We start from the raw sequence: 20,581 nt of genomic DNA, 5'->3' as shown, positions 1-20,581 counted from the left end.
GTAGACTAAAGGAGCATGAAAAAGGTTTCCATCCTTTTAAAATTACTGTCATACTGTTTCTCTAGTAAAGCTTGACTTAAAAAGAAAAAGCAGCCAACTGATTATTAATGTCTAAAATATACTTCTGCTTTTAAATCCTTTAAAGAAATTAACTATGACACATACTCATTCCAATGTAAGTGTTACACGTCTAACCTTTTAAAGATCACTATCATGGGACATTTAACGGAATTGTTAGCCTACCTAAGATACCAATAGCACTTTACCCCAGCTTCTGAGAACTGAAAATGTTTCACAAGCTGGGAGCCAGTGGCTCATGCCTGTAATCTCAGCTGCTCAGGAGGCTGAGATCTGACGATTCCAGTTCAAAGCCAGCCAGGGCAGTAAAGTCCCTAAGTCTCATTTCTCCAATAAACCATCAGAAAACTGGAAGTAGTGCTGTAGTTCAAGTGGTAGAGCACTAGCCTTGAACTGAAGAGCTGAGGGACAACGCCCAGGCCCAGAGTTCAGGCCCCACAACAACAACAACAAAAAAACAACTCAAAACTTTCAGAGACTATATGCTCCCTAAGAAAACAAATTACTCAAGTTGAGTGTTATTCCTATAATCTAACATCCATTCTCAAAAGTTTGGAGTAGAAATGACCCAGATGACACTGAGGACACTTTGAGAAAGTGGTCCAGAAATAGTGTCCAAAGAATTGACTAAATTACTTTTAATATTTACAATTACTAAGTAGAAGAAAAATCCATCTATAGCACTAATATCACAATAACTATGCTAACTCTTAACTTTCCCATTACTATGATACGGGTTTAACTTTAAGCAAATCAGTAAGTCAATTTTAAAGTATTTTCAGTTTCCATTTCATCTGTAATAATGGCAGATTGTACATTTTAACTGTATAAATGTCTATTATTCATGGATATTTCTCATCCAATATTCTTGTTATTCTTCAACTTTGACAGTTAATTTCATGATTTTCCTAAATTATTTATCAATAGTAACACTGTCTCCCATCCTATCACTTATTCTCTATGGTTATCTTAGAAATTAATTTTACCAAGCACACAATTTGTTGCATTATATTTCTACCCTTTTTGGAAGTGGTACTGGGAATTCAGAGCCTTGGGTGTGCCTACAATGAAGCAAGCAATCTACCACTTAAGCCACAGCCCATTTTTGTTTCATTTTTCAAACAGTTTTGCATGGATGCCTGTAATTCTCCTATTTACAACTTCTTTCAAGATGGGATGATAAACATGTACCATACCAAGCAGATATTCTACCTTCCAAGTAGCTAGGACTACAGACATGAGCCACAGTGCCTAACATTTTTTTCCTATTTTAAAGAACAATACAGATAATTACGTTTTTCATGCTTTTTCTTAACGAGGTAGGATGGGTAAAATTTTTCATCAAAAAACAGTAAAACCTTGTGGGATTAAGCAGCATTCAAGGCTACACTAAGAGCTGATATAATTTTAGCTTGTGTTAAAACAGTGTTTCCTAATCAGCTTCTATCATTGTCTTGTTGGATGACTGACTTCTTATAGTATCCCCCTAAATGAAACAAACCAACGGAACCTATGACATACTTGCATAATTATTGAGATCAAACTGTGATAAAGCATCTACTTTCTCTTTGGGTTTTTTAGGACCAGGTTTGGTGTCTTCTCTTTTCTTCCCAGTGGCATCTTTGAGACTCTTTTGGCCTGTACCATTAGGTGTTCCTTCCTGGTGGTGTGAAGAACTTCCATTGGCAGAATCACTACCAGTAGTGCCTGCAGACGGGTCATCAAATGGCCTACGAAGAAATGAGACATTAATCCTAACAAAAACACCCTTGATGATTCCTCAAGATGAAAACAGCACTGCGATGATAGATTCCACATCTAATATTAACAAGTCAGAGCAACTTTTTTTAATTCTTTTTTTTGTCCATCATGGGGCTTGAACTCTGGGCCTGAGCGCTGTCCCTCAGCTCTTCAGCTCAAGGTGAGTGCGCTAGACCACTTGAGCTACAGCTCCACTACTTTTTTTAGTTCTTTTCAGCAACTAAGTTCCAGAATTCTAAATTACTTCAGAAGATTTTTCATTACATTCATTTTTTAAATCATTATAAATCAACCATTTAGCACTGTTCATAGCAGAAAGTTTCTTCAATCTTATCAAGTTTGAAGTATTTAGAACTGGATCCTCCCCCCCTAAACTTAAAAATCAAACCAAACCTAACCAAACCAGCCAGCATCTGTTTACATAACATGTGCAGATACATACTGAAAAACACTGTCAGGAGTGTGGTACAAGCCTATTGTGCCCATGTTGCTTGGGAAGCAGATGTAGGATCATGAAGGCTGGTACAACAAAATTAGGGAAACACAGGAACAAAATAAATGGGAATATGGTTCAAGTGGAAGAAGCCTTACCCAGCATGCTCCAGACTTGGGGTTGAATGCCTAGGGCTACCTTCCACACTTCAGCTACAGAAATATTTCACGTCACAAACTTAATATATTTCTAGTTCTTGTTCTTTAACTAGTAATTCTCAGGAATACTTTAAAAACAATTCCAGGCAAAAATAAATGACAGAGTGGTTTACTATTAATTTTCATGTTAGCTTATATTCATTACAGTAAAAGATGGTATACATTTTCAAAGATCTGAAAATGAATTAGCATCATCATGTAAATAGGATTTGTCTTTACTACAATCAGCCACTGTTTTGCGCAGGTTCAAAGCTAGATATAGCATGTACCACTACACCCAGCTTGTTGGTAGAGATGGTTTATCTTGCTTAGACTGGCCTCCTCCATCTATTCTTTACGTTGCAGGGATTAAAAATGTGCCCTACCCACCCAGTTTACTCAGTATTGTTTTTGTGTGTGGCGTTAGGATTTGAAGTCAGGGTCTTGCGCTTACTAGGGTGGTGCTGTTACTTGAGCTATGCAGCCAGACTAGCTTTTGGCTGGTTATTTTAGAGATGGATCTTCTAAACTTTTCTGTCTGGGCTGGTAGTCTCAAACTGCAAACTTTCAGATTGTAGCTTCCCAAGTAGGTAGGCTAAGAGATGTGAGCCATTGGTGCTTGGCTCAGTACAGGTATTATGCTGCTATCAGACTTTTATTAAAGAGATGTGCATATTCTTAGGTAAGAAGGTACTCAGGAAATGCAACTGGCCATTGTTATGTCTTTGAACTTTCTCTGAATTCTCTGAAAAGTAAAAATACTTTCTACTACCAGTATGTGTAACTAGGAACGGAACTCATGTATTTCATAAACAAACCTCAGTTCTGGTCGTAAATCTAGGAATTTGGTCTAAAAACAGGGCCTACCATAACACTTGCTTACTACATACCAGGTGTTACTACAGGTGTACCAAGAATGATCACTTTATGTTCTTCATAAATCCTTATGAACACTATTATTTTCTCCCTATTTTACTTATGAGGAACCAACTACAAAGTAGCAGAGTCCAGATTTCAACAGAGCCATTATGAACCTCATGTGTCAAGTTTGCAATGCCTCCTCCTTTTCCAATACTGAAGTTTTAGCATTTTAAAAACCACCACAGGGCTGGGAAGGTGGCTCAGTGGTAGAGCGCTTGCCTTGCATGCCTGAGGCCCTGGGTTTGATTCCTCAGCACCACATAAGCAAAAAGAAAAAAAAAAGCTGGAAGTGGTGCTGTGGCTCAAGTGGTAGAGCACTAGCCTTGAGCTGAAGGACAGCACCCAGGCCCAGAGTTCAGGTCCCACGACTGGACCTCCAGCTCCCCCCCCCCCCAAAAAAAAAGAAAATTAAAAACCACCACAGACACTGGTGGTCATGGTGGTTGGGTGGGATTTGTTTCTTGGGCTTATCATGTTGGATTTCCAGAAGGGAATATAATGTATCTTTAAGGTTCAATTTTGACTCGAGACAAACAGCATAGTAATGGAGCATAATTTCACGTTAGGTCTCAAAGGACACTTGGTACAACACCAGAGGTTTATAAGGGAGCTCATAAAGAATAAGACAGCCTACCAAATGAAGATACCGTATCTCCCCTCCCCCCATATGCACTTTTTCAAAGTTACAAATTCCCATGAAGACTCCTCTGAAAGGCGTTTACTTTGCAGATTGAAGATTCCCCATTTAACCTCTTTGTTAAGCACCCTACCATTTTGAGAATAGAAAAACACTTGAGGATTATCTCATCTTCATTGGCTCCTTGCCTAATTCAACTAAGAGTTCTACTCTTGGCTTATTTAGTAGTACAATTTTTATATCCAAAATACTCACCCTCTCTTCCCACTTTTTGATGGTGGGCCATTTCTTCTTTCATTCCTAGGACCTGAAAAATTCCTTCCTGATTTGGGTGGCCCGGTGTTTCCACGTCGATTCTGGCGATCGATTCCAGGTCTCTGACTAGAAAAGCTTCTCTTCGCTATGTCTCTCTTTGGTGGAACAACATTCTCCCCAGTCTTTACAACTGCCTGTGTACTCAAATCCACATTTTTTTTCTCACCCCTCTCTCGCCTCTCATTGAAATCGCTGCTTTCAGAGGCTGTCTCCCATTCTTCATTTGCCTGATCGGAAGAGTTCTGATTAGATAAATCTGGTGTCTTATTCCCAGAAATATCCCCAGAAGCACTAACTGGCTCTTGAATGACACCACTCATGGTGCTGTTTGTGGGCACTGGGACCTCATCTGGCTTTGAGGCTGCCTCCCGCTCTCGAAGCCGTCTGAACCGAGGCGGCTTGTCCTGCCTTGGTGGTCGGGTAGGGCGTTGCCTTCGAGGCCTTTCTCTAGCTGGGTCAAATTTTCGCTCAAACTTCGGAGGCCGTTTATCTGCTGGTACAGGAATAAACTGCTCATGTCTTCTTGGTGTCTCTCCATCCTCTGTTTTAGGAGCCTCTGCTTGCCTTGGATTCCACTGATTATCCCTATAAGCAGGTCTCCTTAGGGTAGAAGGGCGTGAAGGACGGCTTCCTGGGTCCCTCCCACCACGTCTGAAGGTGCCCCCCCTGCCTCGCCTGGTTGGCTCTCCTTTAGGTAGGAAGCCTGGTTTAGATTTATCATCGTCCCTTAAATAAGGCTTTTCTAGTGGCCTGTTATCTACTCGGACGTGACTTTCAGGTTTGAAAGAGGACTGGGGCTTTATGGATTTTTTGTTCTCAGATCGCTCCTCTCTTTTGGGCAGTTTGCCTTTGCTTAAACTGTCTTTGTCACTTGCACTTTCATGAACCTCACTGTCTGTGTCAGTCTCTGAACCCCGCTGCCTCCTCCTTTTGGGGACAACTTCAAAATCAGAACTCTCACTTCGCGTTTCGCTTTCTTCTCGCTGTCTGTGAGAGCCTGAGGGCACATGTTCTGTTCGGGGCTTACTGTCTCTATATTGAGGATAGTCTCGCGCATGCCCTCTACCACCCCGGCCACGTCCTCCGTAAGAGCCTCTGTAGCTTCGCCCTCTTGAATAATATTCACCTCGTCCTCGGCCTCTATACCCTTGATCTGGAAACCAATCTCTGTCTCTAGCTTCTTTCCAATAGGTCCTAGGGGGCCTATTGGAAACTACTGGTCTTGAGTCCTGTCGAGGTCTATCTGTAGCAATATCTTTGCTGATGATTTTCTCAGGCTGTTTCTCTTCCTTGGAGGTTGGTGCTGCAACAGTTTGTTGGTTTGCAGTTTTAACTGTAGGCTCTACCTGAACACCAGTCGCAGGTTCCAAAGGCTTCTCAGCATCTTGAGAAGGCTTTTGAGCCAAAGCTGACGTTTCTGTTGAAGGTACTTTCTCTTTTTCTGGTTCTGGCTGTACTGGTGGAACTGGCTGTGGTGGAATTGGCGCGGGAGGTGGTGGGGGAGAAGGGAGATCTTTTTTTTCGATCTTTTCGGGTTTAACCACCTTTTCAGGAAACTTCTCAAGCTTTTCCCCTTCTTTCTCTTTCCTTTGTTCGCGTTCCTCCTTCATATCCCTAAGTACAGGTTTTTTAATGGGACCTGATCTTCTCACAGGTCTATCATTACCTTCTTCCCTTCTATTGGAGGATGGCCTTGGGCCCCAGCGAGTTTCTGATTTAGATTTATATACTTTTTCTGGTTTTGGTCCTTCAGAGGATCTTATAAAGCCTTCCTTCCTCGGCTTCTCCTCTGGTCTTTCTGACGCCTCTTTTGAATCAAGACATCTGCTTGTTACTTTAGGAATGCTTACAGATGATGGCTCATTTCTTTGCTCCTCTGACTTTTGGGTATGGCTAGATCCATGGGAAACACTTCTTTTCCGAGCAGGTTGACTTTCTAGTGTGGAGATCCTCTCATCTGCTAGAGTAGATAAGGTCTTTTGATCAGGTACTTCAAAGCCACCAGACTGATTATTTGTATCAGTATGGTGAGGTCTGATGTCTTCCACAGATCTGCTTAAAAACTTAGGCACTTCCGTGTCATCCGGTGGTCTGACGCAGTCTGTTTTTGGATGTGCTTCCAGCTGACCGTGTTCCATGGGGTAAGCAGCAGAAATGTGCTCCTGCTCCAATGCAGTTTCAGGCCTATGATGGAAGCAATTCAAAAGCTTAACTGACATAACAATCTTTCACATATGCAAATATATAGAAAAATAACCAGTCCAAATTTAAAATACAGAACTATGAACCTTAATCATGATGAGTTATCTTTGGCATTTTGATAGGAAAAAATAGAGCATCATTATTCACAGTAGCCAAGTGGATATGGTCCAAACATCTAGCTACAGATTAAAGAGTAAGAAAAATGTGGTATATACATAAATGGGAGTGTTAATTTACTCAAGGATATAAAAAGGAATGACTGTCAAGCTGGGTGCCGGTGGTTCACTCCTATAATCCTAGCTATTCAGGAGGCTGAGATCTGAGGATCAAGGATTGAAGTAAGCTAGGACTGGAAAGTCCTTGAGAGTCTTGTCTCCAATTGAACAACCAAAAATGTGACTCAAGTGGTAGAGTGTTAGCTTTGAGCTAAAAGGCTCAGAGATGGCACCCAGGCCTTGAATTCAAGCCCTCAGAACATCCCTGTCATATACTACTAAAGACAACTACCAGATGACCCCGCTATAATAGGGAATATTCAATTATAGCACAGGAGGAGAAAAAAAAAATACACCAGGGGCTGAAGATAGGTGAAAATGGTGATGATGCTATTTCTTATTTTATTCCAATGTTATAAAATTTCAATAATGAAAGATAATGTTATAAAGCTCTGTTATAGAACACTGGCCTTATACTTGCAATACTATATTGGAAACTCACAAGTTAGACCTAAAATTATGTGGGTTTTTAAAAACTTATCAATCACGATGCATTATACTCATAAACTGACATGTTGAATGACAACCCCTTTATGGAACTATTTAAAGATAATAAAATCTAGTAAAAAACTGTAAACCTTACCAAAAAAGACTAGTTTCCACCTAGAATTTAACTCTCCCAATTAATTACAACTCATTATAAAATATTATACTTAAAAGAACAATTATATTGTTATTATAAAATATTATACTTAAAAGAACAATTATATTGTTATAGCTTACTATAGGTTACCATCAATTGTTTCTGCAAGTACAAAACAACTTCATAAATTAGTACATCTCCTTAACTTGTGGTTTCAGTAATTTTTCTTAAGATACCATTAAATTTCTACCATTTCTTTCTACCAGAAGAATTGTATCAACACTTTAGCCAGGTTGAATAAGCATGGTAGATACAAATAAACTTCTTTATTCATAATCTACAATATGTTTCAGTTTGGTCTGAACATTTAATGCTAAATTTCCCAATCTAATTAATAAAAAAAGGTTTAATCTGAAATTTTAAAAAGGACAGAGGAAGGAAGGAAGAAAATATGCCCAAAGACAAAACGAAGAAACTAAATGGTACGGCTCAGAATAATCTTTAAGGACAGCACAGGTTTCCTTTTAGCCACAATATTCCATTTAGTCCACTAATATGATTTTCTTTAATAATCTCAATAATTTGTAACCTTGGATCTTCAGGTTCTTCAGGAGCCTTTGGAGTAGTTGCCGGCTGAGGCTCAGCGTGAGGATAGGGTTCTGACCCCCACATCATACGAGGCTCAGAAAGGGAAATTGCATGATCTCTTGCAGATCGAGCTATATGTTCAAATGACTCAGAACTGTTTGGTGATCCTTCTATCTGGTCTCTTCTCATTAATGGCTTAGTAGGAATCATTCCTGTAACACAGGTTTACAGAGAGATAAATCAGAATTGAAGACAAAACATGCATCATTAATTACTTGGAATTTTTTTTTTAGTTTTTTTGTTGTTGTTATTTTGAGTAATACTGAAGGTTGTTGAGAAATTATATAAAAGCTGTTCTGGGCTAGGAATCAGAAACTCATGCCTATAATTCTAGAGTGACTCAGGAGGCCAAGATGTGAGGATCACAGTTCAAAGCAAGCTTGTGCAGGAAAGTCCCTGAGACTCTAGTCTCAACCAGCAAAACGCTTGAAGTGGAGCTGTGGCTTAAGTGGTAGTCTTGAGCAAAAAGGCTCAGGGACAGAGCCTAGACTCTGAGGTCAAGCCCCAGGACTAACACCAAAAACAAAACAACAAACTGTTATGGGAATTTGATTTTGCTATTGCTCTGAAAATACTGAGACCAAAATAAGTCTACTTCCAAGGGGGGGGAATAGGCATAAAAACAGATAGTAATGGGCTGGGAATGTGCTTAGTGGTAGAGTGTTGGCCTAGCATGCATGAAGCCCTGGGTTCAATTCCTCTATACCACAAAAACAAAAACAAAAAAAACAGAATCCACACACTGTAATTCTAAGCATGTTAATACAAAACATCAGAATTAGAGCAACAGGATAATTTTCCAGAGAAAACTATTTGCTATAGCAAATTCTTTTTCAGGAGGACTGTGGTGGGGATGGGAGCAAAAACAGTGTCTTGCTATGTAACCTAGTCTGGCCACAAACTCCTGCTTCATCTCCCAGAGTGCTAGGATTACATGTGAGTCATCTGGTGCTGGTTCAAGTTGTGATTACTGATCAGCTTGTTATGACACTTTGTTTTCCTCAGTATCATTTTGATAATAGATGATTTGGATTTATTCTAATGGATTTCATAAAGGCACTAATTATTTTGACTAACACGAATAAATTCAGTGTTAGAATGGTAAACAATACAAGGATTAAAAAAGACGGTATAAAGCTGGGAAATGACGGCTTTCCCCTGTAAAAGTAGGTAACATTTAAATAATGAATTACTAAAGAAATGTCTCAGAGGGGCTGGCTCAGTGGTAGAGTGCTTGCCTTACATGCATGAGGCCCTGGGTTCAATTCCTCAACACCACATAAGCAGAAAAAGCTGGAAGTGGTGCTGTGGCTCAAGTGGTAGAACACTAGCCTTGAGCTGAAGAGCTGAGGGACAGTGCCCAGGTCCAGAGTTCAAGCCCCATGACTGACACACACAAAAAAAAATGTCTCAGAGCTCAAATCTCAGCACCACTGAGAGAAAGAAAGAGATTTAAAATAAAACCATTTTAACCAATGGCAGGCATTTAGAAGACATGGAATAACTGTCATTTAAAAATTTAAATAATATTCATAAAACAAAAGAAAGTATTTTGGTTTTGCCACACAGTTGATGTAAGTACCTGGATTGTTTGTGTGTTTTTTTTCTGGGCTGAGATTTATATTATGAAAACCTAGAGTTCCTATTTAAACTCTTATTAGATTACAACTCTAAAATCGAGACTAAATGAGGGGGGAGGGAAGCAAACCGCAAGGAAGGTTTGGCAGTCCATTTTGACTGACCAGGATGAATGGGTGGTATGTCCATAGCAGGTCTTCCAGACATCATCCGAGGATCCATGTAGGACTGCATCATCAGCCACCTGGGATCAAAACCCATGGAGGCCAAATGTTGGGGGTGAGGTTGCAAGGGCTGGTAAAGAGGTCTGTGTGGTGGCGGAGGACCAGCACCACCCGACGGCTGTGAAGGGACGGTTTGTGGAAGTACACCCTGCTGTTGCTGCTGTTGCTGCTGCTGCCATTGCTGCTGCTTCATCTGTTCCTGAATGAACAAGACCTCACGTGTTAGGATTCGAGTCACACGTCATGAATCAATAAAATCAACTACATCACAAATAATGCCTTTTTTGAAACCATGAGGGAAAAGACAATGATGAAAGTTGGCCAGGTGAAAAGACCAAAAGAACAAGTAACAAAATTTGGTCTTACACTATAGAATCATTCTGAAAAGTCAAAAGACAGTATCTATAAATTAGACAGAGACCATGAAACAATCTCACATATTCATGTTAAAAACCTTTTTGCATCATTACCTGCTGCCTTTGGAATCTTGGTGGTAATGACTTCTGAAACTGTTTGAAATAACCAGATAATACAGCAGGACGGGGTTGAGACCCCGATTCTGGTTCTGATTCGTGTGCTACTTGAGTGGTCTCCTTTTCACTGCGATTGCTGTCTTGTCTAGTGAAAACTGGCTCCCCTTCTGTATGAGGAAAAGGTAAAAGAACTGTCAAATGTATTAATGACCAGACTGAAGTACAATGAAATGTAATAAGAAACATCTACAACACTTCAAAACATCTCTTTATATTCTAAATTGGAAGTCCTAACCTTAGATTTCCCCAAAACTTGATTGTGAGAGACCACAGTGCAAAATACTTTGTTGCACAAATATTGTTTCTATTTTCCATTAATTTCCATAAATATCAAGGATATATTTAATGTCAGTCTTAGTAGGACCTATATGAAAACTGGCTTATAAATACTTAAGAATAGAGCACATTGATTCATTAACATACTTACTAGATTAAGTAACTATTATCTATAAAAAAAAACAACACCTTACTGAGTTTAAATATGAAGGCAACAGTGCCAGCTAGCTACTTTCCAACAAAAGAATTATTCATAATTAGTATTCACTCAGTCAATTACTGTGTACCAAAAGAATCACAGACACATGCATATGCACAAACATTACAGGTTTTTGTTTTGGTCTGTCATGGGGCTTGAACTCTGGGCCTGAGCACCGTCCCTCAGCATTTCAGCTCAAGGTGAGCCCTCTACCACTTGAGCTACAGCGCCACTTCCACATTACAGGTTTTTATGGTAATGAAAATTAGTGGTAATTCTAGAGAATGTCATATATCAACAATTACAGAAATATGTTACAAATTCTTTTCTCAGATGACTTGTGATGAATGTTAAAAGGAAATTTTTTTTGCCAATGTAAAAATGTTGTCAAGAATCAAATACATTTATCTTTTTTGTTATTATATTTACTATCATGAATGATAAAATATATAGTAATATAGGTGCTATAATTAAAAATTAAATAGGTGCCCCTCAATGGAAAGCTAGCTAAAATTAAACTGCAATGAGAGAACACATAAAATGCAAATGAGACACTGGAGGCAAAGCTAAAGTGACAGAGTAACTGCCTAAAAAGTGCTCATCTTAGCTGGGCACCATGCCTGTAATCCCAACTACCCAGGAAGCTGAGATCTGAGGATCACAGTTCAAAGCCAGCTCGGACAGGAAAGTCTGGGAGACTCTTATCTCCAATAAACCACCAGAAAACCAAAGTGGTGCTGTGGCTCAAGTGGTAGTGTTCTCCTTGAGCTGAAGAGTTCAGGGACAGCACCCAAGCCCAGACAGAGTTCAAGCCTCACAACTGACCCATCCCCCCCCCCCCCCCCAAAAATGCTATGCTCAAATCCTAGTACAGAGATAAGTGATAGTACAATGTTAACGAATAAAGATTATTAAAGAGACAATTAAAATGATTTTAGATACTGTTACCATTCAAAAGTCAAATTCATCAATGTTAATACATGTATTCAGTGGCAGCTTTACAATTACTTTCCTATTTTTTAATTCAGTCTTCTCACTATTAAATCAGATTCCTAAAGGATGATTATAGAATTTATGAACATTCAAGTATAACAATGTTACCAATTTCTGTTGTGCTACATTACATTTTGCTTTTTTTGGTGTTGTGAACAATTTTCTTATGCATTTATAGACTTAATCATATAAATAATATATAAGCTAATATTAATATCAAAATATTTCCAAAAATATTATGGGGTGGGCACTAGCAGCCATGCTTATAATTCCAGATACTTGGTAAGTAGAGAATGGAAGATTATAGTTTGAGGCCAGTCTGAGTCAATATTATTCAAAAACAAAACAAAAAAAAGCCTGAGGATCATTGTATTTATGGTAGGAAATAGGATTTCAATCCAAACCAGGCTGGAGGATGAGGAGAGAGGGAGATGAAGGGGAAATTCAAGACTCTAGTTTAGTGGCAGAGTAAATGCTTAGCAAGTCTGAAGCCATAAGTCCAAACCCCAGTACTGCCCCCTCCAAATACAAATGAAATCAAGTAACGGAAATAAAATTTTATTTTTATTCTATCTCAAACCACTCATTAGAAATTAGCTCCATTACAAATTAGTAAGGGTTTTGTACTACATTTTCATTAAGACTTTTAACAAGAATAAATTTTTCAAGTTAAAAATTACAGTCTTAGCCTGGTGCTGCTAGCTCACGCCTGTAATCATAGCTACTCAGGAGGCTGAGATCTGAGGATCGCGGTTCAAAGCCAGCCCGGGCAGGAGAGACCGTGAGACTCCAATCTCCAATAAACCACCAGAAAACCGGAAGTGGCGCTGTAGCTCAAGTGGTAGAGTGCTCGCCTTGAGCTGAAGAGCTGAGGGACAGCGCCCAGGCCCAGAGTTCAAGCCCCACGACCGACAAAAAAAAAAAAAAAAAAAAAGGAAAAATTAGTCTTAGTAGCATTATAAGCTACAGCTTGGAAGCTGGTGAATTTAATGTAGGAAAAAGCCAAATTTAAACTGGTATAGTCACTTAATTATGAGAATGCAACATTTTGTCAGTCGTGGAGTTTGAACTCTGAGCCTGGGCGCTGTCTCTCATCTCTGGCTCAAGGCGAGCGCTCTACTGCTTGAGCCACAGCACCACTTCTGGTTTTCTAGTGGTTTATTGGAGATAAGGAGTCTCACAGACTTTCCTGCCCGGATTGGTTTTTGAACTGTGATCTCAGATCTCAGCTCCTGAGTCACTAGGATGACAGGTGTCCAGCTGAGAAGGGAGCATTTTTATGAAGGGCTATTCAAGTTCAGTTTTAAAGGTATGAATCAAAGTCAGTAAATAAAATTTTGTAAGGTAAATGTCTGAGAAAAAAAAAACCACATTAGACTCTGAAACCAATTATATCTGCAGACAAAATAAAACTGAAGCTCATTTCATAATTTCAAGAAACACGGTGTTTATATATAAAATTAGAAGAGAAGGCTATAGTCCTTTATTTTTAGTATTACAAATGGTACCTCAAAACAGTCACCTGTTTATATTAACAAGATACAAATACCCATGGATTGAACTAATGTATACATTTATAAGGTTTATGTAAGAATGAACAAGATAGGGTGGATACAATTCAATGGTAAAGCATTTGTCTAGCTTGCAAAAGGCCTTTTTCAATTCTAGCAAACAAATCAAAAACAATGAATTAGCAACAGTACCTTTATTACAGCTGTTTTCACTTTCTTGTTTTTCTGCCACAGGCTCTAAAGGAGATTCCTTGGGTTCAATTTTTTCCTCCAGCTTCTCCCTTTCCGTCTTCAATTCACTCTCCTTTTCCTGTTCTTTAATCTTTTGTAGTTCTTTCTCCTTTTCCCTCTGTTGTTCTAATTCTTTCTCTTTTTCTTGCTTTCTTTCCTTCTCCATTTCTCTCTGTTTTTCCTGCTCTTTCTCTAGCTCTTTCTCCTTTTCCTGCTGTCTCTGCTTTTCCTGCTCCCGCTCCTGTTCTTGTTCTTTTTCAAGTTCTTTCTCACGCTCTCGTTCTTTTTCCCTCTGCATCTCCTCTGGAGAAGGTTGCTTCTGCACGATGGCACGCTTCTCATCTAAGCGCTTCAGCTTCTCTGCGCAAGCCGCCTTTCTCTGCTCCTCCATTCTGCGCTCTTCTTCTTCACGCCGTTTACGAGCACGCTCCACTGCTGCAGAAACTTCCGACTGTTGTTTTCGCCTTTGCTTCCATATCTCATCTTCATCAGGTACTTGCTGCTTGGGAGGAAAAGAGCCTGGTCTTCCAGACACTGGCTGGCGATCTGGAGGTGGATGCTAGAACATTCAGATTTTAGATGAGAATGAGGAATTCTGACCATTACTGGGCGTCACAGGTATGGAAAAGTATGAAGAAAAAATGGACAGATTGAGGATATTTAGGAGTGTGAGCACTTCAGTAGGTGCAAAATATTCAGGATAGCAGCACATGTGCCTAGGAAGGTCAGCATGCAACAGTGCGGAGGAATCAGATAAATTAAAAAGATGGAGAAAGAAGGGCTATTAACACCAAGAAGAAATCAACATGGGTGGAGACAGGTCTATGTTTAGGCTGAAATATCAAGAAAAGCATATTTAAAACTATTATCTAAAACATAATATAAATAACATAACGAGACTTCTAAAAAACTTACCTGCTGTGCAAGCAATTTTGGAGGTGGTGGTAGGTGTGAAGATGGTCCTCGTTCCTATTATAAAGACAGAATTTCAGTGACAACACAGTAAAATCCATCTATCCTTTTCTCTTTATGAGACCTAGATATAATATATGGAATATTTACTTGATTAAACTTGCAAAAAGTTCAAGATGCAGTTCTCCATACTTCCATGAAGAAACTCTCATTCCTGATTATATTAATGTTATATAAGACAAAAACTTTAGTAGTATGTGAAAAATCCTCCTTTGATAAGATTCCTTAGTTCGTTCTTCAATGATCACCAATGCCTTTGGAATAAAATCCAAACTCTTTTTACAGCATCCTCTTGTTCTTTGACATTGCTGGGAATGAACTCAGGCCCTTGCACATACTAACCAAACTTAATGCCTTTGAATACCATTTATTTACATAATTCAGCTCCAACAAATGGTTCTTATATAGCTTACTACTCAGTATTTCTTTTTTTTCTTTTTTGTTGGTTGTGGGGCTTGAACTCTGGGCCTGGGCGCTGTCCCTCAGCAATTCAGCTCAAGGTGAGCGCTCTACTGCTTGAACCACAGCGCCACTTCTGGTTTTCTAGTGGGTTATTGGAGATAAGAGTCTCACAGACTTTTCTGCCCGGGCTGGCTCTGAACCGTGATCCTCAGATCTCAGCCTCCTGAGTAGCTAGGATGACAGGCGTGAGCCACCGGAGCCCGGCTCAGTATTTCTTAAATTTGACTTCCTTACCTCTTTATTCTTCCTAGAACTTGAAACCACACTCTCACTTTTGTTTAATGGGCAATTACTGTTTTAAGAACTGGCTCAAGTATTAAGTCTTTGCAAAGCCTTTGCCTGAACTTATAATCTTTAAGACATCACACTGTGAACTCAGCCTTACTATATATCACAGTGCATTAAATATACTCATGCTTATTAGCTGCTCTTTATCCTTTGAGACTGTCAGCTACCTTCTTTTAGCTTCCCAAAAAGAGATACTTGTTCTGTACAAATTCAACAACTATGTACCAACTATGTTATGATTCCTTAAGGAGAGTTGAGTGAACTCTTGAAGGTGCCCTTCATTCCTAGTTCCCATTAACATTTACAATAACATCAATGGAATCAAATACACTTGTTCCCCCCACTCCCCAACAATGGTCCAGACTTCTTTCTCTGACAAGCATTGTCAGTAGGTGTTATTTACCTACAAAGACAGCATACCACCTCATACCTAGACCCAACTAGATAGTAAAATATATTCAGTAATTGATAAATGTTTACTTTTACTTTAGAAAAACAGTATTATCCTTCCATTTAGACATACCTGAGAAGAAGGAAAAAAAAAGGTAAACTTTAGCTTTTGCTTGGTCATTTTAGCCACTATTTAGTGTAATAACTCAGAGATCCAGGACACTTACAAAAAAGATGAAGTTCTCATTTTTAAGTCCCCATCCCAAAACTAATTCACCCACATTATCAGTAATGATGAAAGATTTGTATGAGCTCAGCAGACCTGACTAAACGTAGGTCCTTTCGCATAGGGTCCTTTTGTCACTGGTGGCTGAGCAGGTGTCTGGGAAGGTGATTTACTATTGCGAACTTCTTCTGCTTCTTTCTGGTTTTCAGTATTTTCAGAGACTTTTGAAGTTTGATCTTCACTGAAAAATGAAAAAATGTAAGAAATAAGAAAGTGAAGGATGATATAAGCAAATATGATTTTTCTAGGAAAAACAAAACAGTTTCTGTATGGCTTTGGGGGCAAAAATATATCAAAGAATGAGCTGAGTATGGCTTAGAGACATTACTCACACCTGCTACAAAAGAATAGAAGCTCATCATTTAAGTAATATTAACGGCATTTCAATTTATTGATCTAATGAGAAAACATAAACCAAATGATAGCTTTTATAAATCTGAACAAATCACAATGCCGTATCTGAGTAACTTATACCAGTATAAACACCTTGGATATTTTAAAAGCTCAACTTGCTGGGTGCCAGTGGCTCACACCTGTTAATTCTAGCTATTCAGGAGGCTGACATCTGAGGATTGCTGTTTGAAGTCAGCCCCAACCAGTAAAGTCCACGAAACTCTTATCCCTAATAAACTACTCTGAACAAGCCGTAAGTAGTGCTATAGCTCTAGTGGTAGAGCATTAGCCTTGAGCAAAAAGAAGCTCGGGGGCAATACCCAGGCCCAGAATTCAAGCCCCAGGATTGGCAATAAAAACAAAACACAAAAAAACAAAAAATCTAACTCCCAACCTTTATGATACATAACCCATATTTTTTATTCTTATTTTTTTAAAAAAGGCAGAAAATACAAAGCTCCTCTAAGACCCTAATGCTAAGCTTAACAAAATCAAGGAGAGACTTTTACAGAGCACTATTATGCTCTGCAATTGTTTTGTAACAATGTTATGTGTCTATCCAGTAAAGTCAGGTTGAATGTTTAAATAAAATAAAATCAAGAAGTTTGAAGCAATTATGTAAACCCAAGGAATTTTTGTCCAGTTTTTCAAATACGGGGTCATTCAAGTAAAAATCTAAAATGGTCCCTGATACCTTATATCAAAACATCTCTAGTCAAATGTCAAGCACCAAATATCCTTCATAAACTGTCCCTTCCTATGAAAATTCCACCTCACATTGGTACTAGTAGAAAATATCACAACAAGTTACCTGCTGATCTCTTTAGGACTGCTACTTCCTTGTTCATCATCATCACTGAAATTCAGCTGTTCTGTGTAATCTACTTCCATCTGAGCGCCTGTCAAATCAAGGAAAACTCAGACAGACTGCTTAAAGTAAACAACCTCAAACACTTAACTACTTTTGCATCTTACCTGCCCAACCTTCATCAGCTTCAGCATCTAGGTTATCAAACTTATCAAGTTCCTTCAGTTCTGACGCACTGAGGATAGATGGGCGTTCAGGCTCCGAGGCCCATGAAGGGGGAGGGCCCCTTCCTCGAGGTCCTCTAATGAATGAGAGAGGGCATGGTGGAAAAAGGTGAAGTTTTAATGATACAAAATTAGGTGCATGTTTAAAGGTAGGAAATTAGTGTTTAATTAGTATTGGCACACAAATGTAATAATGCACAATTGTTATAATAGCTGGAAAGTTTCAAAAACTCTTATAGACTCAAATATGAAATATGGTAAAGGCTAACATTAAACTAAATTTGAAAATATAAAACCGTAATAAAGAAAACTACCATATTAAGGAAATTTTCAACACAGGGCACCGGTGGCTCACAATTAAGTGTAATCCTATCTACTCTAAGGACTGAGGTTCAAAGCCAGCCTAGGCATCTTGTTTCCAACTTATCACCAAAAAGCTAGAAATGGGACTGACTGTGGCTTAAGTGGTAGAGCAACAGCCTTAAGCAAAAACAAGAACAAAAAGAATAATAATAGCTCAGGAACAGTGCCCTGGCCCGGAATTAAAGCTCCAGGCCTAGCACAAACGAAAAAAAAAGGAAAAGAAAAAAATGTTCAAGGAGGGTATTGGTGCTCATGCCTGTAATTCTAAGAGACTGAGATCTGGATAATCAAAGTTCAAAGCCAGCCTAGGTAGGACTATTATCCCTAAAAATAACCAGACACAACCAGGGATGGAAGCGTGGTTCAAATGAGTGTCAGCTGAGCTCAAACCACATCCTGTTAAATACTACCTCCACACCACCAAATAAGCTCAGGAGAAAGGGAGGGAGGGAAGGAAGAAGAGGGAGAGGGAACAGGGATTAATATCATGGAAAGTAAAAGGGAGAAAAAAAATGTGTTGTCAATTTCAGGCAGAATTATTATTATTTTTTTACAATACTTGGGTTTTGTATTCTGGTCCTTGTACTTCCAGACATGCATTCTTATCATAGAGCCACACCTCCAGTCCTGAGTTTTTAATTGTGATTTCTGAAATAGGGCCTCTCTTCCTGTTCTGGACACAATCCACCTTATGATAGGCTTGGAAGCTAAGACAGCAGGCTCTTGCCACTGCATCTCTTCCTTGAGAAGGTGTCCAATGAGCTTTTCTTCTCTTGGCCTATGTAGGTCTGGAACTCTGTCTAAACAACCTCAGCCTCTCAAGTACCTGGGGATTACAAGCTTAAGCCACTACTAGTGCCTGACAACAAAGTTCTTTAACAACTCCACTTCTTAAACAATGAGGCTTTATCACTGTAAGGTATGAACAGCAACTATACTCATGAGAACACAAAATAAATCCTCAATCCATACAGCATTCAGAAAGTTTAATGAGCACATGTGACTCTTCTAGACATCGGCTGTTTTGTGCCCTTGTAAGTCAAGCACTTTACCGCTGAGCACTGCTGAGCACTATCGGTAGCCTAGACTTTTAATAGTCTTACTTGTTCGTTTCAGATAAAGAGGGTGGGAAACGCATGGGACCATGGAGAGGAGGATATGCCATTCTTGGGTACTGCTGAAACATCTGAATGAAGAAAAGAAAAAAAAATACATTTTATCACTTACTTGCAAAATATTTTCAATTTGACTAGGTGTAAAATCATAACATTAATATTATTTTTATCACTAATTCCGTATTTCATTTTATTTACTAGGTATAGACAACCTCCCACCCCAAACCAAGCCATTTACAGGACCACGGCCTCCTAAGTACTCGAGTTTTAGGCTTGAGTCATTGTATCTGTCCTTACATATTTTCTTTTAAAAACGTACTGTTATTCGAGAGGTGATGTACAGAGGGGTTGAATGGGTCAAGTAGAAAGTACATTTCCTTCGCAGTGTCGTCTGTTCCCCTATTCTCTCCCTTCTCCTCCCTTGAGCTGTATAGTTCACTTTCATCAATGTCCAGTACTTTCCACTGCTACTTTTTTCACCTTTTTGAGTTCTATGCCAATCCCCACCTGCTCCCATAGATATAGATGTAAATACACCATATATAAGGTAAAGAATACAGAATCATCAGAAAGAGAAAAAAACAAAATCTTTTGTTTCCATGAGTCTGTTTCAGTATACATATTATTTTACATAAATATAAAAAGATTATGTGCTGTATCTCTTTGGTATTGGCTTACCTCATCAAACATGATTTGTTCTAGTTCTACCCATTTCCCTGCAAATGACATTATTCTATTCTTTCTAATGGCTGTATAAAATTCCATTATGTACAAGCACCGCATTTTTCTGATCTACTCTCTTGTGGGGCAGCTGAGCTGTTTCCATATCTTGGATGTTGTGAATAGTACAGCAGTGAACATGGATGTGCAGGTGTCCTTATCATATCTTGGCTCATGATGCTCAGGGTAGAGTGGTTGTACTAGTTTACATTCTCACCAGCAGCAGGGTTCCCTGGGTTCCCTTCCCCCCACATCCTCGCCAGCATTTGTTGTTGTCTGAATTCACAATGTTGTCCAATCTTACTTGGATGAGACAGTATCTCAGGGTTGTTCTGATTTGCATTTCCTTTATGGCCAGGGATGAGCATTTGCTCAGGTGTTTCTTTGCCATTCTTACACCTTCTTCTGAGCAGTCTCTCCTTAGCTCCCTTGTCCATTTGTGATTGGTTTATTAAGTCTGGGAGGGGTTAATTTCTTGAGCGCCTTGTATATATTAGGCCTTTGTCTGATGCGTTGCTGATAAAAATCCTTTCCCAACTGGTTGGGAATTACATCCTTAGCTGTGCAGGAACTTTTTATTTTAATGTAGTCCTACCTGTTGTGTCTCTCTCCTATCTGTGTGCCTCTGGGACTCTATGCAAGTTCTTGCCTGTAAGTTCTAATGTCTTTCCTCTTGCAGTACAAAAAAGTTTCAAATCTGATGGTGAGGAATTATTTTCTTTATAGATGGGTTAATATTATGTATTTGTCCCTGAAAAACCTTTAAAAATACAATGCAAACTACTAGTAGATGAAATAACACATTTTTTTTTTTTTTAGTAGTCTAAAATGATGGAAGGAAAATTCACTCTTTTTTGTAGCTGTTTAAACTTTGTCTAGTATGAGGGGTGGGAAAGCAATTAAAAGGATGGACATGGATCAAGATACACTACTTATAAACTGGCATGCTGAATTGAAACCCTTTT

The 20,581-nt window shown here is 39.0% G+C and overlaps 1 protein-coding gene across 8 annotated transcripts in view; it reads right to left on the bottom strand.

Annotated features, from left to right (window-relative positions):
* Window positions 1–20,581, bottom strand: part of Prrc2c (proline rich coiled-coil 2C) — a 74,756-nt gene that overhangs the window by 30,119 nt on the left and 24,056 nt on the right. For all 8 annotated transcript variants that reach the window (XM_042674258.1, XM_042674262.1, XM_042674257.1 and 5 more), the window contains exons 7-17: window positions 18,885–18,967; window positions 17,362–17,495; window positions 17,198–17,285; window positions 16,030–16,174; window positions 14,511–14,564; window positions 13,557–14,154; window positions 10,323–10,492; window positions 9,793–10,051; window positions 7,992–8,202; window positions 4,283–6,526; window positions 1,600–1,808 (exon numbers count right to left, since the gene is read on the bottom strand). In XM_042674258.1, the coding sequence (XP_042530192.1) occupies window positions 1,600–1,808; window positions 4,283–6,526; window positions 7,992–8,202; window positions 9,793–10,051; window positions 10,323–10,492; window positions 13,557–14,154; window positions 14,511–14,564; window positions 16,030–16,174; window positions 17,198–17,285; window positions 17,362–17,495; window positions 18,885–18,967 (4,195 nt within the window). The remainder of the gene's footprint in view (window positions 1–1,599; window positions 1,809–4,282; window positions 6,527–7,991; window positions 8,203–9,792; window positions 10,052–10,322; window positions 10,493–13,556; window positions 14,155–14,510; window positions 14,565–16,029; window positions 16,175–17,197; window positions 17,286–17,361; window positions 17,496–18,884; window positions 18,968–20,581) is intronic.

Source organism: Dipodomys spectabilis, unplaced genomic scaffold (assembly GCF_019054845.1).
Source record: "Dipodomys spectabilis isolate Male_0828 unplaced genomic scaffold, ASM1905484v1 ptg000019l, whole genome shotgun sequence".
NCBI lineage: Eukaryota > Metazoa > Chordata > Mammalia > Rodentia > Heteromyidae > Dipodomys > Dipodomys spectabilis.
This window is presented reverse-complemented; position numbering and strand designations above follow the sequence as displayed.